The sequence below is a fragment of the Neovison vison genome, chromosome 2, assembly GCF_020171115.1.
Source record: "Neovison vison isolate M4711 chromosome 2, ASM_NN_V1, whole genome shotgun sequence".
NCBI classification, from domain to species: domain Eukaryota; kingdom Metazoa; phylum Chordata; class Mammalia; order Carnivora; family Mustelidae; genus Neogale; species Neogale vison.
Genome location: NC_058092.1, coordinates 201,146,716 through 201,170,634, shown reverse-complemented (window position 1 = coordinate 201,170,634; position 23,919 = coordinate 201,146,716). Strand labels below are relative to the sequence as shown.

The 23,919-nt window shown below is 44.7% G+C and overlaps 1 protein-coding gene across 3 annotated transcripts in view; it reads right to left on the bottom strand.

Moving 5' to 3' along the window:
* The window catches only part of MARCHF8 (membrane associated ring-CH-type finger 8), a 124,397-nt gene that overhangs the window by 4,355 nt on the left and 96,123 nt on the right, over positions 1 to 23,919 (bottom strand). For 2 of the 3 annotated variants that reach the window (XM_044240031.1, XM_044240032.1), the window contains exons 3-6: positions 19,469 to 19,519; positions 4,506 to 4,588; positions 3,420 to 4,259; positions 1,813 to 1,993 (exon numbers count right to left, since the gene is read on the bottom strand). In XM_044240031.1, the coding sequence (XP_044095966.1) occupies positions 1,813 to 1,993; positions 3,420 to 4,259; positions 4,506 to 4,588; positions 19,469 to 19,519 (1,155 nt within the window). The remainder of the gene's footprint in view (positions 1 to 1,812; positions 1,994 to 3,419; positions 4,260 to 4,505; positions 4,589 to 19,468; positions 19,520 to 23,919) is intronic. The other variant, XM_044240033.1, reaches the window with a different exon arrangement.

The window sequence follows — 23,919 nt, the reverse complement described above, 5'->3', positions numbered from 1 at the left end:
TTCCCAAATACCAAACGTCATTCTCCTTAAACCAAGCAGGTACCAGGCACTGGTATTCTGTCGACAGCCAACTTTTCATGCAATGAAAAGAAGCTGGGATCAAGATGAGCTATGAGCCACAACCAGGTATCAATCCTCCTGTCTGCTTATTCTTGCAGGCAGACAGCCCATGGCTAGCTGAAGGCCTCTATGGTTTCAATCCTGATGAAAACAGCATGTTGGCCCCCGACCCAGGTGGCATACACGAGACCTCCCTGCCTCACTGACTGGTGTGGGCAAGGGGAGGAGGGCTGATGACACCACGACACACTAGCAGATGGGTCACACTACATCGTGAAGGTGATGGCGGGAGGCGCTCACTCTTTGGTCCTTTGCTACTTTGGCAGCAACAGCTTGAAACCGATGCTAAGAGTTGCTGGTATAAGCAGGCTCTGCCAGTCCCATCTCCTCTAGGAGCTCATTAACTTACTCCAAAGAGCCAGATTTTCTTTTTCATTTACTGCTTTCCAAATCAGAAGAAAACACATAAGGGTAGAGAAAAAGAACAAAGTGTGAACACTCTACATATCCTTGGCCAGCCCTAGTCATTGCATCTTTCCAGAGAGATCTGTGCAGGACAAGCTGAGAACAGAGTCTCATGGATTATCTACATCGGTCAAAGTGCTACAGGCCCACTTGAGAGGCCAGCACAGAGTAGGTACCCAATAAATCACATGGTCTCCATGGGGCAAAACATTCTTCAAGTAGTTTACATCTGCCTTCTCCAACAGCGTGAATGCTTTCTGCTATGGTTTTATATAGTATCTTCTTTTGGCTTTCCTCCTAAAATCCCCCCTGCTCCCTGATCTCCTACTGTTTCCTAAGATACACTCAGTCCAAGCCTTTCACATTGCCCCGCAATGCTCACACACACTGTTTTGGTGTATGCTTCTCTACACAACCGGACCTCTCTAAACTCCTTTCCCTTAACTCCAAATCCTATTGATCCTTCAGAAACGGCTTTAACACCCAAACATTCTGTGACACAACCACCATTCCACCTCCCCAAGGCTCCAGCCTATAGCCCATACTTCCTCCTCTGAATGTCTGACGTGCTCTGTGCCACTTAATCTAGCCTTCACTTGGCAATGTCACGTGTTGTGATTTGACTGTGTGACTGTCCTTGAATACACATTCCAAAAGCCTGAGATAAGAACAAGTCTTACTCTTCCAAATAAAACCTCACCTGCTGGGCATATAAACAAACACATTAAACCATTTACACAGGAGGCACAAGTCAAACGAGGCTCCGTGCAGAGGGAGCCATGACATGGGGCATGAAGAGAGCTGCATTTCCCATAAGGCCTGCGGTTCCTTTCTTTTCCCACCCACCCTCCCCTTACTGACTGGCAAATACTTATCACAGGTACCGAACAAGTAACTATGTGCTTTGCGCAGAAGAGAGATACTAATGTCTAATAATATACAGTCCTAATCAGAGACAAGACACGAACAGTTAATACATATAAAATTAAATGCTAAGATGTCACAAAACAGTCTGTGATCAACGGCCAAACGACTGACACAGACAAGAAAGCAGTCTTAGTTTGACGGAAAAACACCTTAGGACTGAAGGGTTAGAAAGAGCTTCTTCCCAAGAGGAAGGAGCGGGAAAGAAGACCTGGAAAGGATGATGCCCGTAGCAGGAATGCATATGCCAGCACCCACTTCCGACAGAGGAGTCCAAGGCTTCGCCCCCGCCGAGGTGCTGACTCTGCCCGGGCCCTCATTTCAGTGAGGCAAGGGCACTTCCAAAGGTGTCCTGCCGTGTACCTTTCTCAGAGGCTTCAGCTTGACCTCCATGATGAACTCGTACTTGCAGAGCTCACAGCAGCGCGTGTCCGAGCTCTTGATCCACTGCTGCAGGCACGTCTGATGCACGAAGTGCAGGCTCCCCGTGCAGCGGCAGGGGGTGATCAGAGGGCTCTCGTCGTCCCCCTCACAGTGGCAGATCCTGCGGGGAGAGGAGAGCCAGGCGTTACCAGGAGACCCGCGTGCCAGAGAAGAGGACGCTCCAGGGGAGGGTTGGTCCCCTAGTGAAAACTTTCAACAAACATCACAGAAAGGACCACAGGCACAAAACACACAAACACGGATGTGGACAGTGACTACAAACTAGAAGCTTCTAGCTTACCGCAACAATATGGAAAGTCTGGATGGCATTTGGCATCAGAGAGGAAAAAACAATATAAAAAATGACAAAGCAGTCATTTTTGGTAAGATTTAAGAACTTCACCGAAAGCCAAATTTAAGGCAACACGGAAGCATCCTTCACAACATGTTAAAACAATTAGAAGAAAAATTTCCGTGTAAAATGGAACCAGCACTCTACTTTCCAAAAATACCAATGACTTAAAAAGATGATGAATTTGTTTTTTGGCGGTAATCACAGATGTCACCTTCGCACACCACACTACATGTCTCCGGCCTCCCGCAGACAGTACACAGCGAAAACACAGGACCTCTCCTGGACCTATAAACCCCATTAGAAGGTGCCATTTCTTTTTTGAGGACACAAGAATTTAAAATCATTTTTGAGGACACGAGAATTTTAAATCATTCGTGATTTCTAAGAGTGCATGCAAGAGGACATAGCCACTAACCTCAAGGAACTTAAGAGACTTTTGAGACACAGAAGAATCTGTTCCAGCTGCTGAAGAACAGGTAGGGATACCTGGCCTGAGAGGAGCTGGGCCCCAGCCCTGGCCATGCTTGCAGCTCTCTGTTTCTGTGAGAGGAGTTTCTGATCCAACTGTTAGAAATGGTAACAGCTGGCCCGGAAGGGGCGCCCAGGGAAAGGTTGGAAGAGGAAAAGCGTGAGCGTGGTGACCAAAAGCAGATTCTTAAAGATTCTAGAGGCCAGACAAGGATGCTGCACACAGGAAGACAAAGGTGGGAAGTGGAGGCAGGACCCGGGCAGAGGTGGCCACATCCGAGTTAAAAAGAAGGAAGGAAGGTACTGCAGAAGGCCGGCCTCTTCCCATTCACGCTGTGTTGCAATTGGAACAAAGGGTAAAAATGAGGCTGGAAGGGGCAGCCAGTGCCTAACAACTAGATCCTGAGCTGGCAAACTGGAGATAACTATTTTCTCTCTTCCTTAAGCAAAGTCTACTTATTTTTGGTTGAGAAGAGTCAGCTTGGCCTTTAATATGTGTAGCTTCTTCCTCATTTGTCATCTGTGAAACTATTTGGGACCCAGCTCATAAAAATTTGTCAAATGACACCAATACTCCACTCTTCTGGAGGAAGCTATCAACCCACAATCATCTACCTACTGCCCATTACTTCATTTTCCTGAAACTTCACATATTAAAGCAAGATGAGGCCACCGAGGTATGGGGAGCAGAGCTGGCCAGAACACTGGTTCTTGGCAAACCAACCTGCAGGCATCCCCTGACGTGGACACAGGAGAGATGGGGGGGCATTTTTCAGAGGGGGGAGAAGGACAATCCAGGTCACTGTCCTTCTCCACTGAGCAGAGGGGCGCCCGCAGGACCTTGCTCTTCCATTTTGCAGATGTGCTGTCCTCAAAGACATCGTCGTCTCCCATTTCATCAGAGTAGAAGCCCGTGCTCCCTGCCAGCCCACTAGAGGACTTGGTGGTGTGCAGGTGGGCGGCACGGCTCTCCAGCTCCTGGAACCTGTGCAGGCTGCTGGCGCTCGAGCCGTGTGAGAGCGAGAACAGGTACTGGAGCAGTCGCCGGCCCCGGGACACAGCATCGCCATCCGCTTTCTCTTCCAAAAGAGGGCCATGCATGCCCCCCTTGCCAGCGTCCACCTCTGAGGCAGTTGACCGATGGGCAGAAAGGGAGGAAACACAAGAATGTTTGGAATTGCCAAGAGGTTTGTGATGCGGTGCTCTTTTTTCCTTCTGATGAAACCTGTTAATTCTCAGACCCGGATCTGGAGGGAGGATCAATTTCCCTTCGGAGCAAGTTCTTTCCACGTAGTCAAAACTTTCCACAGTATCCTGGGCCTTCTCACCCACATCGTTTAGGGATTTTGAGAACTTTAGCGTTCTTCTGGCTTTGGTATTGTCAGCAGGCTTCAAGGCCTGGGCCCATTCAGAACCACAGGAATTTCTCTTAGACAATGTGTCTTTACAGATAACTGTCACAGTGAGCCCTTGTGTCAGAGAACTCGGGCCTGGAGGAGCTTTCAAGACAACAGCAGACTGCACGGGACTGTGGTGACAACACTCAGAACACACTGCCCTGGAACTGCATGCAGAGAACAGTGGAATAAAAGCACAGAAAGTAAAAACAATCTTAAAGGAGAACAGACATCGAAGGGAAGAAATGAGACTTGGGTGGGAACCTGGGGAGAAAACAGCACAGAAAACTGAGCCAGCTGTTTACAGCAAAGGTATACTGACCGAGCAAATGGAAAATCGAGAACCTGCAGACACTAATGCTTATTTCCGGGATGTCACATGAACCACTCCAGCATGTGAAGCAGAGTGTTACCTGCAGATGTCCTGATTGGACGGCGTGACAGAAGAGCGAGGGAAGGCGGACACCGGAGCCGACACCAACGAAGAACCCCCAGCCTGCAACGACACACCCCTGGTCAATTTCAGAGGAAAGAGCAAAGGGGACGGTGAACACCACCTCCTTCTGGAGGGCAATGGACAGAGAATCTAAGAACACCTGCTATTTCCAACTGCTTGCTGAGTAATACATATTTAAGGTCCTGATGTGCGGAGGCGAGACAAATCAAACAGGACTCTTTTGTTCTGTGTGGGTTAAAGCGTAGCCAAGAACTATCTGAGACTCTAAAGCGGCAACACCAACCTCCTGCAGATTCAGTGATCCTTATTCACTGAGCATCTAAATTTAATTAGTTCATACATAGTCAAGATATCAAGTACTAGACAGGGGGGCGATGCCTGGCTGGCTCAGTCGGAAGAGCATGCAACTCTTGATCTCAGGGTCGGGTCCTATAAGTTCAAGCCCCACACCGGAAGCCTACAAGAAGGAAAGAAGGAAGGAAGGAAGGAAGGAAGGAAGGAAGGAAGGAAGGGGAAGGGAGGGAGGAAAGAAGAAAGAAGGAAACCAAGTAAGAGATGGTATATGCAAATGCAAAAGAAATATGAGGGGCCATCCCTGCCAGCGCTTACCTTCCCCACCTGGCACTCTTTAACCTCGTTCCGGGGGTAATCCTAATCAGGGTGGCTGGATGTGAGGGCTCTCTCCTACTCACCTCACACTGGGTCCAGGAAACCTTGCTACCCACCGGATCTCTTTACACAGAAGGGAAACTAGTTGATCACAGGGCCATCAATCCTTAACTCAACCTGGGGCCCAGGATGGGGGTGAGCACAGAAGGTTCCCCAGAGTTCTAATCATGGGATTGGGAATTAAGAAAAAGAACCAAGAAAATTTAAATTTGAAAGAATGTGTCACGACCTACAGCAAGGGCCCTGAGGGTTTATAAACAAGCCAAAATGAGAAAGGAGCTCCAGGAGGGTGAAGAAGCACCACAGTGGAAAGAAACAGGAAGAGTATACCTGAGCCTCCCTCTGCAGACTCCTTGCTAAGCCTTCTCTAGATGCACATTCCTGAGTTCCCACGGCCCTCGGAGCACCATATGCATTCACATAAATGCATTCCTCCCTCCTAACACAGTCAGCCTATCTGCCCCACACAACCTGAACAGCCACATGAAATCAGTACTAAGAGCAAGCCCACATTACCTCCCTACCTTCCCCACCCTACCTTCCCCAGGCCTCCTCAAGTGGCCTTCGGCCCTGCTCCTTCATTCGAGGGAGCCCCACAATTCCCCTGCTGAGGAAAACACCCCAGTCTCGCTAAGCGCCATCCCCCAGGGCCACACCCTCATCCTGGCACTGAAGCTACAGGACCCCTGCCATGGACCAGCCACCAAGCCAGCAGCACCACTGTCCAGAAGCTCTCTCCATCAGCCCTCCCCAGTAAATGCACTCACGTCGGGAGAAAGCCAGGCCTGGCAGTCAGATTGAGGGCTTCAGTGGACCACTCTTCCTGTTCCCCAGCAGAAGAACTAAACATCACTTTAAATCCAGCTCAACCTGAAACTTGGCCCAAGAAGTTACATGATATCACACTGCATGTGTGTGCTAAAACCATGCAGTAGTACTCAACTAGCACAGCTGCTGAGTCACCAAAGAACCTACATGTTCTAACTGAATGTGGAAAATATTCAGAACAAAGCCTGCACTGAGGAAGCAGGGAGATGGTCCACACCCACAGCAGGAGCTGGGATCACTTCCCCATGGATTCCATGTCTCAGGCGGACCCCTGGGAACCCACACAGTCACCTGGGTACTTGCAACTTGCAGCAAAGCATCATGCCTGTGAATTGGTGGCAGCAGTCCTAAGCCCATGATCTGCTTATTCAGGAAAAAGGAGTAGTCTCAGCATCCTCTCTCTGTGTCCCTGTCCTCATTTCATCCTGTCTAATCTCGTGAAGGTATCACGAGACACCTTCAACAGGTAATGTCCAAGCCTCAACAAGCCTCCCAGTTATAGAGAAAAATTTTCTCTTCTCATTAGATCACAAGGTTTCAAGGAAATTTTAAAAATCTACTTTCTGTTGTTTGATATAAACACAAACCAACAAGGGCACCTGGGTGTCTCAGTAAAGCATCTGCCTTCAGCCCAGGGTCCTGGGATCAAATTCCACATGAGGCTCCCTGCTTAGCAGGGAGTCTGCATCTCCTTCTACCCCTCCCCCCTGCTCATCTCTCTCTCTCTCTCTCCCCCATTATCTCAATAAATGAAATCTTTATAAATAAATAAATGCAGACAGACAGACACACAAACCAACAAATTTCTTATCCTGGCAGACTCCTTCTCCAATAAGAATGAGAAAACAAGCAAGATTTGTGGGGCCATCGTAGATCTCATAAGAGGCTCCTGCTGTTTCCAGTTAAAGAGGAGCCCATGTTGAAGTTCAGGACCAGTCTACATGTCAAATGATCACCAAAGCACAGCATAAACAATTTTAAAGAGCTTAACTTGCTGCTGGTACCAAACTGAGTAAAATTTATCAACCTACCGATGAGGATTTAGAAGACTGGATTGATCGTTAACAGCAAGAACAAAATGCAGCCTAGATATACAGTTCAAATACAGTGCCAGGGTCCAGCTGGGGAGGTCCAGATAGGTCAGGGGACACTAGGCCCCTCTCAGAGGCCTGGAGCACTAAACAGCTCTCCCGCTCATCCTGAGGAGAGCAGCCGGGTGGCATGGGGGAGGCTATGAGTCAGCAGGTAGTTGCCTTAAGCAGTCTGCCTTAAGGAAAAAGGAGAGAACCCTCTCTCTTCTATAAGATCAGACCACACAGGAATGTTGCTGATAAAAGTAAGTGTAAATGTTCATAATGAGAACATTCCCATGTGTCGAAAGAACTAAAGCCCTGTGTTCCCGAAGCTCTTTGTTGGTTCTCAAACAAGAGATTTTCTGGTCCTGTAAAGGAATGTAAAGCAATCTCAGTACAAAAAAATTTTCATAAAAAATCCCCTCTTCTTAAGATGTCGTAATCAATTATGCAAACAAACCTCTGGATTGCATCTAGGCCTAAACCCAGTTGATTGTATTTCTTAGGAATGACAATTTACTCAAGTCACTTGAGGGTCGTCCTTCCTATCAGACTCACTGTTTTAAATTCTTTTACCAATGCTGCCAAAAACAACCAAAGGAAAACTTCCCATATAGCTTTAGTAGAAGCTGGCATCTCCTTTTGCGAGAGCTTGCTGCCACAGAAAGGGCTATCATGACAGACTCATGAAGTAATTTCTCCGTTCATGCCGGGAACTTAACAATTTCACATCAGAGGGACTTTCTCACTGTAGGACACCAGCCGGACCTTCCCCAGCTCTCTTCTTGCATCATGTCCTTTCCCTGCTCCTTCCAGTAGGTTACTTCCCAACCTCCCTCTCTCTACCAACCGTTCCCTCCTTCTCTGCTGTAAACCCTCAGTGGGTCTTCTTTTCCTTTACTGACAAGGCTACTTTTAAACATCTGGGGCTCAGGCCCCCAACAAAAGTGAATTCACCCATCTGATTAACATCAACAGGTATCGGGGCCACAAGAAATGGTCTGGTTGGGTTCATTTGCTTTTAAGCCAGGAGCAGTTTGAAAAACGACTGGATAAGGAGGGTAAGAGATAAGTGGGGCTCCTGTTTACAAGTAACCTCAAACTCAACAGAAAAAATGGGAAAAGGATTTCCCAATTTAGATGGCTCTCCAAACATAAGATGTTTAGCCTCTCTTACAATGAGAACTACAAATTAAAACTACAATGAGATATACCATCAGCAACAACAAGAAAAAAGCTCGTTTTTTTCTTTTTATATCACCTGATACCTGTGTTGGCAAAATGTGGGAAAACATCCATGCTTCTACACTACTGGTGTGAAAGCAAACTGCTAAATTCCATAAGATGGCAATCTGGCAATTACTAAACTACAAATGCACATTCACTTTGCCCTGGCAACTCTTCTTTCAGAATTCATCCTCACACATATGCACAAACAGGTTTGCTCAGCAAGCGCTGTTTGGGGGAGCCTGGCATAACCCCAGTGCCTGTGGGCCCAGAGCTGACTGAGTCAATACACTGAGAGAAAGGAACACGAGGTGGTCATACAGCAAAGCAGAAGGGACTGTTCTGCCCAGCGCTGGGGACACAGAGGGACAGGCAGAGGGGACAGCCATGCCCTGGGTGCTGGCCCATGCAGACTACTCATCAACAGAAGGGTGCACACTGCAAGGCTCCTAACAGCGGTTTTCTCTGAAATGTGGAAGGAGACCAGGGCCCCTGGGCGTGAGGAACAAGGACTTCAGTGGAGGTCCTTCCCAACCATTACACCCTTTTTACCATGAACACATATTTCCTAACCACAAATTCATTATTTAAATAACATGTGATCAAAAGTTTAAGAAGTAAAATAGAACTACAGAAGCACAGCCAACTGTACTGATTTTCCAACTCTGGAAAAGCCAGTGAACAAACTGAGGTAGTGAGTCATGAGCTACATTTTTAAAAAATGAAATAAAATAGAAGATGTCAGAATGCATCTGACATCCTAAGGATTAAGTCTTCTGGAGGAATTTGTTTTTCTTTCAGTTGTGTTTCTGAGTAAACGGAGTTTCAATGTAAAAAATGTTTTGTACCAACAATCACGGTCAAAATAATTTGGAAGTCACTACACTACTCTATTTCTACAAATACAAAACACCAAAAGAAGAAGAAGATGGCACAGTCTAGAGAGCAGGCGGCACCGCCGGCACGGAGGTTTCAGAGGTGGGAGCTCTGGCTGTGCCCGAGAAGGAAGGCCTTTCCTCCATAAGGACAGCGTTTCCACCCAGATGACGTTTCTAACGCTGGCTAACAAAGTGCCACCCACTTAGTGGCTTAAAACCACACCAACATTGAATCAGACACATAGTGTGATGGGGTCCTCTGCTCAGGGTCTCCCTCCTTTCTGGAGGCTCTGGGGGAGAACACACTTCCACATTCATTCCACTCGGCGGCAGGATGTGGTTCCCTGCAGGACGTCAGTCGTCAGTAGGGAGCCACCTGCCTTCCCCATGGATCCCTCCTCATTCTCAGGTCCACTCTTACTTCCGGTCTCTCATGTCCTTTTCTAACAGCAGAGAGAAAGTGCTCTGCTTTTAAGAGCTCATGGTGGGAGGGTGGGAGGTTGGGGTACCAGGTGGTGGTGGGTATTATAGAGGGCACGGATTGCATGGAGCACTGGGTGTGGTGAAAAAATAATGAATACTGTTTTTCTAAAAATAAATAAATTGAAAAAAAAAAAAGAGCTCAAGGGATTCCATTCATTACAACACAATATCCTGGGAATGACGCCTCGTCACATACAGGCGTCACATAGGCACAGGGTCTGGATGTCAGGGTGGGGCATTTTAGAAGCAGTGCTTACCAGGCTACCTGACACTTACTCACTGCTCAGTACTTACTAAACACTGCTGCCGTCCTCGCTCCCTCCCAAACTGGGAGATAATCATCTGGTCCTTATTGCCAGCTCAGCAGGCCTGTCTTCATATAAATAGAGCCAAATAAAGTCTAACTTGGTGTTTAGACACTGCAATACAGACTGCGACTGCATTTCAGCAAACTTTCCGCTTAGTACAGAAGTTGCTCTGTGAAAACAAATGCTTCCTTATAAACAGAGACCCTGGTTTCTATAAATACCCAGTTGTAGTCAACTTCGAAAATGAGCTACAATTGAAGGAGAGGCCAGTTCTATGGCTGCTCTGATAAACACATGTTGACTCTTGATGAAGGGCTGTGCCAAGAACAAGCTTTCACAATGGCAGTTAATTAAAACTGACCATTAAGAAAGTAAATATAGAATATATACAATATAGGATTCATGGAGGAGAGTGTACAATAAAACTACTGAATCCTCAAATGAGTTCCATTATAAATGACTCTCCTTATTGCCTAGCAAGCAGTGCTAACACTGAACTCTGTTCTATGGTGGCCTTTTAGAGACACAATCTCAGGAATAATAATACATCCCCAGCCCAACGAGGGCCACATATCACAGCACTGTTAGAGGCAAAGCAACAACTGAAGGGACTTTCTCATGGCTCATCTTCCAAAGTAGGCTTTCAGCTATTGCTGGGAACATGACAATTATAGCTGGTTTTCAATAAATTACATTGAAGGCAATGATTTCTGAACAAAGATAGCTTCAAATTCCCAGAAAATACAAGTGTAACCATAAAAAGATCCAAAATCATGGTGTTGGGTCACCCAGCACTGCACACCCCCTCGCTCTTCCTAGGGATGCTCCATGCCCCATCCAGTAGGACCAGCCTCTCCTCAGATTTCTCTTCAAAAGGAGCTTTTCACTGTCCTTGTAACCCCGTTCTTTTCTTTCACAGCACTTATGAAGGTTTACCAAAAGATCTTTCTGGAATAATATGCTAACTCAGAAGTCATGGTTTAGCCTAGCATAGTGCCTGGCACACAGTAGGTGTTCAAGAACACTTCTGAATGAATTAAACAAGTACACTCTGAAGTGACTGCCTGTTCATAGGTGTAAAACAGGTTCTCAAACATGTGGGTCTCATGAGGGACCCCTTTATGCTATCAAAAATCATTGAGTCCCCCAAAGAGCATGTGTTTATGAGGGTTACATCAATCAATCTTTACTATATCAGAAAACATTAAAACAAAAGGGGCTCCTGGGTGCTAAGTCAGTAAGTGTCCAACTCTTGATTTCAGCTTGGGTCATGACCTCAGAGCCGTGATACTGAGCCCCAAGTGTGTCTCCTCCCTGGGCACGGAGCCTGCTTCAGAGTCACTCTTTCCTCTCCTTCTGCCCTTCCCCCTCCTCTCTCTTTCTAAAAAGAAAGGAGAACTTTAAAACCCAAGGCCACCAGCACACGTCCCACTAGTGCCAGAGAGAAGATGCCGTCTCACAGGCTACACAGCCCCAGGCAGCTCCTCTGTACACTCATGAGAGACTAAGAGCGAAAAAGGCAATTAAATAATATGCAGTTATGACACTGTTTTTTTTTGTTTGTTTGTTTGTTTTTGTTTTAATTTATTTATTTTCAGAAAAACATTATTCATTATTTTTTTTCACCACACCCAGTGCTCCATGCAAGCCGTGCCCTCTATAATACCCACCACCTGGTGCCCCAACCTCCCACCCCCCCGCCACTTCAATGGACTATGACACTGGTTTTAACCTTGCCCCTTCTCCCTGAGAAGACGCAGAACCAAGTTTTGGAAACCGCTCGTCTAAAGCTTTAGCCAAAAATGAAATTACAAGCAGTCAGAAGGAAAAAAAAATACATGAAAATATGGTCAGTCTCTACAAAAGGTGAGCCACACAGCAAAACAGTGCCCGTGGCCCTCCGTCAGCATCCCAAGTGAGACCACATCATGCTAGTGAGGCCACTCAGCTCCTCCACGTCACTTCCTGTTCCTGCCACAGGAAAGTATGTATCTTGTCCTTAGGACTGATGTTTTCTTCAATACAAATTAAGAAAAGTATAGTTTGGCTTACACTTAATCTGTAAGTCTGAGCAACCTAAGTCTGTCACTCATCAGCTCTGTCTTTAGAAACACAGAGAAGCAGACACTGGTCTTGACAAAAATACCACAGCCCGTGACCTCCCTCCTAAGGCTGCATTTACATCTACACATGACATTCTACTATAACTCATTCCTATCTAACAGCAATGATAACAAGAAAATATTCAAGACATCTGGGAAAGCCAATGCTTTCACTCAGATCTGCTTGCCAAACAATAGAACAGCAGTAATTTTAGATGCTCTTTCAACAGGTCTGGTTGGACTCGTCCCCAGGAATATCTGATTAACCAGAGACACATAAGGCTCATGGTATCTGAATAAAATTATGCAGGAGCTCTAAAATATTCTACGAGGTACCAGCCTTGAGCAAATATCAGAGCCTAGAAGGACTAACTGCCTGAGTGCAGAAAGGACAGGACCCATGCTCCAGTTTTCATGATGTATGTCTAGCTCACCTCACCACTACCACCTCCTTTTATGTGCTACCAACCATGAATTTGCTTGAAAAAATGGTGTCACCTGGACCAAGTCCAATTCTCAGGGTCAAATGAAAATGCTTCCCTCATGATGAACTAATGCCATGTCTATGTGCTACGAGAGGTTGGAGGAAAGTCTCTAGAAAGTCCGGCCCCTACAATGAACCAGGCCTAAGCAAACTCCTGGTGCCTGAAAGAATTCCAGCCGGATTGAGGGAGTTCAAGCATCTCCAGGGAATTCCAACCTTCCTCTGAAGAATTTTAAGCCGAAGTACGGTTGTCCTCACTGGAATGCCCCCAGCCAACATGGTCAGCAGGCACCATGCAACTGGGCAGTTAGGACAGTCTTCACTCCCGGTACAGCTACCTTTCATTTCTACCTATTGTTTTGGATTTCTCAAGGTTGTTACCACAACCAGTTTTCTACAGTTTAATCCCACCCTGGCTGGCTCCTTTTCACGTTTTACAGTTTTGCGTCCTGCTTTAAGGAGGCCCTCCTCAGCCACACCTTTCCCAAGCAGCCCTTCTAAACTCCATTCCTTGTCTTTCCCTACCTCAGCCCATGTCTTTTACCTTCATAATAATTCTCTCCAGCTTTCTGCATTTTCTGGAGGTCTGCTTATTCATCTCCTCTGTCTGGTTCAGAGTTCGGAACACAATGGTTGGCATAGAGTTAAGTTGTGAGACCAAATCTGACCTCACATAATCCTCATACATGCTGCACTGGGCCCCCTCGTCTTGTCTATGTTACAGATGATGATACCTCACACTGGGGTGATGAGAGAGGCTTTAGGTGAGAGGCAACTGTGGTATGTTCCCCTGGACAGGGAAGCATATCACCTCAATCTGATGTGGCCAGCCTGCCACAAGCGGTCATCTGAGGCCACCCTGAGGCTCTGCTCAGTACCTCACTGCATTCCCTCCACCAGCTCAAGCTCCAAATGACCCTAGGAGTGATGGCCACTGAAGCCACACACCACACTCCCCATTGAGCCATCCCCTCTCTCTACCACACAGCCTCCCAAATTCCCTTTTCTGTCAGTTCACAAAGGGCAGAATCAGGAGCACTGGTGGGTGACAGGGCAAGCGTTTAGGTGACATACTGAAGAACACATTTTTTAATATCTTTGTTTTAATTTCACATCATAAAACTAGCAAATCAAAAATGTGGTTTCAGATACCACAGAGGGATAAAAATTATCACGGCAAACAAGTTTAATTAGAGTAAGTCAGTTAAAAGAAAACAATGAAGCAAACACAGCAGCACAGGTAGTGCTTGGGGTGAGGGTAGGGTGTAGACCGCTCCTGCCTGGGGAACACTGCTGAACCACATGATCAAGGACCCGTCGGCAAGGCAAAGGTCAAGGACAGGCTGCATGGAGAGCTGCATTCAAATGCCCCCTTTCCACAAGCATGCCTCCAGTGGGACTCATCACACCTCAACTTCTCTAGGCACTGAGTCAACAGAACAGATCTTTTCCAAGGGGGCAATTCTGCTGCTTCTTCAAAAAAATAAATAAACAGGGGCACCTGAGTGGCTCAGTGGGTTAAAGCCTCTACCATCTGCTCGGCTCATGATCCGAGGGTCCTGGGATCAAGCCCCCACATCAGGCTCTCAGCTCAGCGGTAAGCCTGCTTTCTACCCGCCCTGCCTGCCACCTGCCTCTCTGCCTACTTGTGATCTCTGTCTGACAAATAAATAAATAAATAAATATTTTTTTTAAATAGATAAATAAATAAATAAAGGATTGGCCTCATATTGCTACAGTATCATTACAAACTACAGTAAGTGATTCAAATGAATGAGTGTGCATGGGGCTGGGACCGGATCACCTCAGATCTGGCACATGAAGGTAGAGAGTTTGAATCTTATTCTAAATGCAGTAAGAACCCACTGAAGGCTTATATGAGAACCAGTGGGATTCTGTTTACCTGGTTGCTGGGGTGGAGGCTGATTTGAAAGGTTGCAAGAATGTAGGCAGATTCTTAGAAAGCTACTGCGGTAGTCCAGGGAACTTGGGCCTGGGATGTGGCTGTGACAATGGACAGGGCAGAGGGCTAGATGTCAAGGGTCTATCACAGCACTATGCACACGTTCATCCAACAAACATGTACTGAGCTGCTCCCAGGCTACTGTCTATCCTTGGCTCTGAAGATTTATGGGTAAACAAAACACAATCTTTTTTTTTTCCAATTTATTTATTTTCAGAAAAACAGTATTCATTATTTTTTCACCACACCCAGTGCTCCATGCAAGCTGTGCCCTCTATAATACCCACCACCTGGTACCCCAACCTCCCACCCCCCCGCCACTTCAAACCCCTCAGACTGTTTTTCAGAGTCCATAGTCTCTCATGGTTCACCTCCCCTTCCAATTTACCCAAATTCCCTACTCCTCTCTAACGCCCCTTGTCCTCCATGCTATTGGTTATGCTCCACAAATAAGTGAAACCATATGATAATTGACTCTCTCTGCTTGACTTATTTCACTCAGCATAATCTCTTCCAGTCCCGTCCATGTTGCTACAAAAGTTGGGTATTCATCCTTTCTGATGGAGGCATAATACTCCATAGTGTATATGGACCACATCTTCCTTATCCATTCATCCGTTGAAGGGCATCTTGGTTCTTTCCATAGTTTGGCGACTGTGGCCATTGCTGCTATAAACATTGGGGTACAGATGGCCCTTCTTTTCACGACATCTGTATCTTTGGGGTAAATACCCAGGAGTGCAATTGCAGGGTCGTAGGGAAGCTCTATTTTTAATTTCTTGAGGAATCTCCACACTGTTCTCCAAAGAGGCTGCACCAACTTGCATTCCCACCAACAGTGTAAGAGGGTTTCCCTTTCTCCACATCCTCTCCAACACATATTGTTTCCTGTTTTGTTAATTTTGGCCATTCTAACTGGTGTAAGGTGATATCTCAATGTGGTTTTAATTTGAATCTCCCTGAGGGCTAATGATGATGAGCATTTTTTCAAAACACAATCTTAGCCTGATGGAACTTACTTGTGGGGTAAAGGGGCAAAAGAAAAAAATTAATAAAAACTCAGGGAGTGATAGGTGTTCTCTTGAAAATAAAATTGGAAAAGGTACCTAGGGGACCACTTAAGTGATTAGGATGGGCCACCAGGAGGAGGTGACCAATTTCATGAAAACTTGCACTTGTAACAGAGCCTCAATAAATGATACCCACTTAACATCATTACCATTAATACAAAACAAAGTACTCCATGTAGACTTTGCAATCAAAACTGCTTAAAAGTCCCAATATTCTTCCTTAAATTAATTAGTTCTCTAAGAGGATCACACCTGGATGCCCATTTTATTTATTTATTTATTTATTTATTTTTTTAATGATCCATTTTTCTTTTTTTTTCCAATTTATTTATTTTCAGAAAAACAGTATTCATTATTTTTTCACCACACCCAGTGCTCCATGCAAGCTGTGCCCTGTATAATACCCACCACCTGGTTGGATGCCCATTTTAAAGCCAGAGGAGCCATCTAGCAGCCTCTCACACAGCCCATCTAATCTGCCTGTTTCCTTCTTTGAAAGGGGTGCATGGTTTCTGAGGCTTTAGCAAAACATGGGGAGCCTCCAACAAACACTGAATGAGACACCCCCTCACTCTGTAACAAGATCTAGCTGGAACACTAGGAGAGAGATGGAAGGTTTATTTTCACCTGTGCTCAACCACTAACTTCAGGTACCTTCAGTTACCAGTAAGCGGTACACCATGGCAGCATCACACACACAGCAGATGACTGACTAACACGGACACCAGCCAGCACTGAACTCGGCCAGAGGCTGAGTCAGCAAGAGACAACGGAGATTTCAGGTTGCATAAGCCATGTCTGTGTTCTAACCTTTTTTTCTGTCTTCTATATCAAGGGTATGAGGCATCGCCCTAAGTATGTCTGCTGTATTGAAAATAGAGTTTTATGTGCCATGGCCTAAAGTGGCCTCAGACAACAGACTCATTTTATAGATATTGCAAGAAAGAACTGCATTCTCAAAAACAAAGTTCTCTTTCATAGCAGTCCTGCCCACCTCCCAGCCCCATGTAACTGGTTCGTCGTGCCTAACGACTCCGCATTATACAACTTTCTTATTTCAGAGGGGTACATTTTGCAACGAAATTTCATGCTGATAGTTCACTGGGAAGTAATGTGTGCACAACACACCACTCCTGAGATTTCCCTCTGACCCCAGTTCAGTGTGCAGGAACTCCTGCTTTGAAAATGGAAGGGGCCCACATCTTCTTGGCCCTACTCTGTGACAGAAAGCTGTGAGGCTTTGACAGTTACCCCGTTTCTAAAACAAAGTGTGGAACTAAAATTGCTTTTTAAGAAAACCCCAATCCTGCCCACAGGAAAGCGCTACATCAGTGCCCATGTTTGTTTCCCTCATCATTTTATGCCTGTACCCATCTTAGTGCCTGGCACAAAGAACACATAATAAAAATGTATGCAAGAAGGAAGAAAGAAAAGGCCAGAGTTTTTATTAGATTTAATTTCCACCCCAGTTGATATTTATTTTAAAGTACATAGTCCTGCCTTTGATCAGTAATAAAATAGTAACAGCTATCATCAAGGACCAGCATGCCCCAATCCACCTAAGATCACCAGGGTTCACCAGGGATCACCAGGTTCAACAGTGAGTTCACTGATTCACTGCAATGAGGGAGCTGCCCTAGGTTCCTTGCAAACATTATCCCCAAGACTCACAGCAACACTGAAAGTTGTATTATTTCCTGATTTTACTCATCAGGAAATTAAAATTCAAGGAAGTATCTTTCCTCACAGTCTCATGGCTAGTAAATTCCTGTCCATCAAACTCACAGAGTTTGGGTGAACTCAGAATATCACAACCCAGTCTGCACCAAGCTCATAAGATGTTCCTACAGACCATGTAAGCCAGTGGTTTACAATGTTTTGTTTTGGTTTGGTTTTTTAACTGCAGGAGGAAACTTCCCTCCAAATAAAATCTTACTAAAACCATAAATAGACATATATTTGAGGCACAGGATGTTGCCGTCCTTCAGAACTTCCCTAGCCATTGGGGCAAGGCAATGAGTGCTAATATATACTTTTAAAATGTTTAATTCAACATAACCAGACAGGCCATCTGGATCTACACCTTCTCACTCTTCTCGATTCTTAAATGTTGGACAGCTCCTTCAAAGGGGGTAGGACAAAACTGGGCATTTAACGCAGACAGCAAAGACCTACCACTGCATAGTTCCATTAACTCCAAGGTCCCAGGTAAACAAACAGCAAAAGAAAAGAAATGGAGGTTGGAAGAAGAGGGATTATTTGTTGAAAGGTATTTATTTGAGATGGCCAAGGCCTATGCCTTGCAACATTGTTCTGGGGGTAGGGGGAGGAGGAGAGGTCAAGTCAGGAATGCACCAAGGAGCACTCTAAAAGACCTTTGGTATCATACTGAGCACTACTGACTTTTCTTTTTACACAAAACTAAGTGGATGGATGATATGGTGAGATCTGAAATATACTAAGAACAGACTGATCATCTCAAAGGATTTGCTAGATTCTACTTCTCAGTTAAAAAAAAAAAATAGGGTGCCACAAATGAAAGTATCTGTATAGTTTTTAAATTAAAATGGCATATAATATGGCTATTTATTTCTGAGTACTCAGGAGGTCCGAGACAGCAGGTCAGGTTTCACCACACTGTTCAGACCTTCCTGTCAGGATCTGTGTCAGTGTCTGGCCGACCGACACAAACATGAGGAGAAAGCCCATCTCTGCAAGGAACCTACACAGACACAATGCATGGATGACATTGGCCGGAGCCCGTGTCTGGGCTGGGAACTGAGCAGTGCCTACAAATAAGTTTGCCTGCTGGCTCCTGGGTCACCCATAGCAGCTAATATGCTCCTGACAGGCTAGTCAAGTGACTACACCACAGGTGTGTCAGGTGCTTTCGGATGGCCAAGTTTCCTAGTCACTTCAGCGGCAGGCAGCTGTGTGATCCAGTTCTGGCCAGTGAAATGTAAGCAGAAGTCAGGCAGCTGGGTGGGGCATCTGGGAAAGCTTCTGGCCTTCCTGCTGAAAAGGGTTGCTCTCAGCTGACAAACCCCTCCATCCTTCATCATTCTTCTTAGTCCAACCAAGGCCACGGCCATGATACCTGGAGGACCAACTCCCATCTTGAGATAATGAGGTATTAAAGCAGGAGGATGACAGTGTGCTAAGGAAAGTGGCATAGAGAGGACAGAAAGTGCCCGGGTCCCTGACAACACCTGGGAGCAACTGCATCAGCCTTGACCCACCTACCTCCAAACACACTTCGTCATCAGGACCACATAAACCCATAATTACTGAGGGCACCAGAGTTGGCTTTTTGTTACTGTCAGTCAAATGCACTCCTGAGGGGACAGATTCTCTGGTGACTCCCTAAGATCTTTTTTTAAAGATTTTATTTATTTATTTATTTGACAGACAGATCACAAGTAGGCAGAGGGGCAGGCAGAGAGAGAGGAGGAAGCAGGCTCCCTATTGAGCAGAGAGCCCGATGCGGGGCTCGATCGCAGGACCCTGGGATCATGACCTGAGCCGAAGGCAGAGGCTTTAACCCACTGAGCCACCCAGGTGCCCCTCCCTGAGATCTTTTTTAACCTGAGAGTAAATGACTTCCTCTGGAAGAAATACAGGGTTTTCTCCTATTAGTCACTAACTTCAACACACATTTGGAACTGCCTCACTAGAAAAAAGTAACAGCCATATACCTCACTGTATGGTCCTAACGAAGATTAAAGAAATGTGTTGATAACTTCGCATACTGAAAAGTAAAGAGTACAAACACCTGCAAGATAGAAGAAATCAAACCCCAAACTACAAAAATAGCATATTTCATTGGCACTCTACCTTAGAAATGTTACTTGAATGACTCATGGAATGTCCCAAAGTCTTCTCATTCTGCAAGAAAATGAAACAGGTGTTAAGCATCAAGAAAATGAAACAGGTAATTAAAATGTGCAGAGAATAAGTAATTTACTCCTAACAATCCTCCTGACAATCATTTCCTCAACTAAATGTGCTAAGGTCAAACTATTATGTACTAGCAAAAATGAATGAAACAGTAGTCCTTGCCTTAAAGGAACTGAAGAACAGGAATTTAGAATTAACTAAAAATAAAAGAGTTAGAAGTGTCTTAAGACACATTCAAATGGAGGTTCAGAGGCAAGAAACTGCAGGTTGAGTTTTATCTGATGTTGCCAATGCTGCGAGGAGCCACTGTAGGATCAAGAAGAAAGTGGGATGGATAATAGACCCCACCCAGGTCGTTTGGCTGTCCAAGTGGTGGGTACTCAACAGGGACATCGCACACCTCACATCCGTTCCCTTAAGCCTGTTTCTCCTCCTGGATCAGAAAAATCTGAGAGTCATGCTAGACTCCTCCACCTTTAGTAACAAAGTCTTGTATCAAACTCTTCCTGTTTAAGGTGTTGGCAAGGACGCAGAGAAAGGGGAATCGTCCTACACTGTTGGTGGGAGGCAAGCTGGTGCAGCCACTCTGGAAAACAGCATGGAGGTTCCTCCAAAAGTTGAAAATAGAGCTACCCTATTATCCAGAAATTGAACTACTGGGTATTTACCCTAAAGATACAAATGTAGTGATCCAAAGGGGCACATGCACCCAAATGTTTATAGCAGCAATGTCCACAATAGCCTATGGAAAGAGCCTAGATGTCCATCGACAGACGAATGAAAAAAGAAGATGTGGTACACACACACACACACACACACACACACACCACACAAATATTATTCAGCCATCAAAAAAAAAAATCTTGCCATTTGCAACAACGTGAATGGAACTAGATGCTATTATGCTAAGCGAAATAAGTTTATCAGAGAAAGACAATTACCATATGATCTCACTGATGTGAGGAATTTGAGAAACAAGACAGAGGATCATAGGTGAAGGGAGGAAAAATTATACAAGATGAACTCAGAGAGGGAGACAAACCATAAGAGACTCATAATCTCAGGAAACAAACTGAGGAAAACAAACTGAGGATTGCTGGGGGGTTGGGGGGAGTGATAGGGTGGCTGGGTTATGGACACTGGGGAAGGTATGCACTATGGTGAGTGCTGTGAATTGTGTAAGACTGATGAGTCACAGACCTGTACCCCTGAAGCAAATAATACATTATATGTTAATAAGCCTGGGTGGCTCAGTGGGTTAAGCCGCTGCCTTCGGTTCGGGTCATGATCTCGGGGTCCTGGGATCGACTCCCACATCAGGCTCTCTGCTCAGCAGGGAGCCTGCTTCCCTCCATCTCCCTCTCTGCCTGCCTCTCCATCTGCTTGTGATCTCTCTCTGTCAAATAAATAAATAAAATCTTAAAAAAAAAAGAAAGAAAAACTGCACAATCAAAAAAAAATCTTCCTGTTTAACGTCTCTCAATCTTGAATCTCTACCCTCTACCCCCACCCACTAGCTCGGTCAGACTTTAGTGAGCAAGCAAGCAACACAACACCCCCAGAAGAGACTGGAGCCACTTAAACCAAACACCACCACCCCCAGGGCTGGCAAGGGCATCTTTAGTAGGGAAGGTCTGACTTGTGAGCCACCAGTGTAGTGGGCCTCTTCAGCTGAGGACCAACACAGGCCCCCTGCAGGTACCAAGGCTACTGATCATACTATGCTCCAAAGCGTCGGCTTCAGTTCTAGTGGAAAGAGGACCAAGCATTTTCTTTTTTCATTAGAATCAAGCTTACAGCTTCTTGTTTGTTTTTTGTTTCCTTTCCTCATTTTTTGGATCAGACTTTATTTTTTCTTTGTTTTTCTTTGGAATCAGACTTACAGTTTTTTTGTCTGTCTGCTGGCATTTTTGTTTGTTTTCCTTTTGTCTTGGATCAAGCTTTCTCTTTTTTCTTTTCCAGGCTTATTTTAACAAACAAATCAAAGCACGCTTAGTTAAAGGTCCAAATTCTCCCCACTGAAAGCAAGCCTCTTGCTTTCAGTCCTCTGCAGAGGACTGACCTGTGGGAAAGAGTAGCCAAAACACCACAGTGGAGTGCACACAGCATACACCAGAAACACTTCCTGAAGCACCAGGCCATGGACAGTGTATGACCCGCTTCTTAACATAGCATTACTCTCAGAAGCAGAAAACAGAACAAGATTTTATAACATGCAAAAGAAACCTGGACAAAAGGACAAAACAGAAATTTTCCCCAAAAGAAAGATCAAGAAGAAATCACAGCCAGGGATTTGTTCAAAACAGATATAAGCAGTATGTCTGAACAAGAATTTAGAACAACGGTCATATGACTACTAGCTGGGCCTGAAAAAAGCACTGAAGATACCAGAGAAACCCTGATTCTGCAGAGATAAAAGACCTAAAATCTAGTTAGGCCAAAATAAAAAATGCTGTAACTGAGATGCAAAACCAACTGGATGTAATCACAATGAGGAAGAAGCAGAGGAATAAATAGGTGATATAGAAGATAAAATTATGGAAAACAATGAAACTGAAAAGAAGAGGGGAGAAAACAATTAGGTTACAAATAAGACTCAGGGAACTCTGATTCCATAAAGCACAACAATATCCATATCATAGGAGTCCTAGAAGAGGAATGAGAAAACAGGGCAGCAGGGTTATTTGAACAAATTATAGTGGAGAACTTCCCTAATATGGAGAAGAAAACAAGGATTCAAATCTAAAAGGCAGCTAGAACTCCTCTCAAATTCAACGAAAACAGTTCAACACCAAGACAGATCAGAGTGAAACTTGCAAAATACAAAAGTAAAGAGAAATTTGAAAGCAACTTGGAACAAAAAGTCCTTAATCAAAAAGGGCAGATATATAAGGTTAGCAGCATATCTGTCCACAGAAGTTTGCAGGCCAGAAGAAAGTGGCATGATACATTCAATATGTTAAATAGGAAAAATACACAACCAAGAATACTTTATCCAGCAACCCTGTCATTCAGACTAGAAGGAGAGATAAAGAGTTTTCAAAAATAGCAAAAACTGAAGGAGTTCATGAACACTAAACCAGCTCTGCAAGAAATATTAAAAGAGACCCTCTGAGCAGGAAAGACAGACCAAAAGTAACATAGAAAGGAATGGAGACACTCTACAGAAACAGTGACTTTACAGGTTATATATTAGCACTAAATTCATATCTATCAATAAATACATTGAATGTCAATTAACTAAATATGCCAATCAAAAGACACATGGTAACCAAATGGATAAAAATAATAAGACCCATGGATATGCTGCTTACAAGTGACTCTTTCTAGACCCAAAGACACCTACAGATTGAAAGTAGGGGGGTGAAGAACCATTTATCATGCTAATCTCCAATCTCATTTATATTTCTACTATCAATGCCTTAGATTTAGGTTCTCTTCATTTTTCACTTGAAATTCTTGAATAACTTCCTATCTTATCATCTTTCTACTTTGAAAGTGACCTCCCTGATACATAATTGCGTCCCACAGATTTTGAACCGTTGTATTTTCATTATCATTTGTTTCCATGATTTTTTTCAATTCTTCTTTAATTTCCCGGTTGACCCATTCATTCTTTAGAAGGATGCTGTTTAGTCTCCATGTATTTGTGTTCTTTCCAAACTTCCTCTTGTGGTTGAGTTCTAGCTGCAGAGCATTGTGGTCTGAAAATATGCAGGGAATGATCCCAATCTTTTGATACCGGTTGAGTCCTGATTTAGGACCGAGGATGTGATCTATTCTGGAGAATGTTCCATGTGCACTAGAGAAGAATGTGTATTCTGTTGCCTTGGGATGAAATGTTCTGAATATATCTGTGATGTCCATCTCATCCAGTGTATCATTTAAGGCCTTTATTTCCCTGTTGATCTTTTGCTTGGATGATCTGTCCATTTCAGTGAGGGGAGTGTTAAAGTCCCCTACTATTATTGTATTATTGTTGATGTGTTTCTTTGATTTTGTTATTAATTGGTTTATATAGTTTGCTGCGCCCACGTTGGGGGCATAGATATTTAAAATTGTTAGATCTTCTTGTTGGACAGACCCTTTGAGTATGATATAGTGTCCTTCCTCATCTCTTATTATAGTCTTTGGCTTAAAATCTAATTGATCTGATCTAAGGATTGCCACTCCTGCTTTTTTCTGATGTCCATTAGCATGGTAAATTCTTTTCCACCCCCTCACTTTAAGTCTGGAGGTGTCTTCGGATTTAAAATGAGTTTCTTGGAGGCAACATATAGATGGGTTTTGTTTTTTTATCCATTCTGATACCCTGTGTCTTTTTATTGGGGCATTTAGCCCATTAACATTCAGGGTAACTATTGAGAGATATGATTTTAGTGCCATTG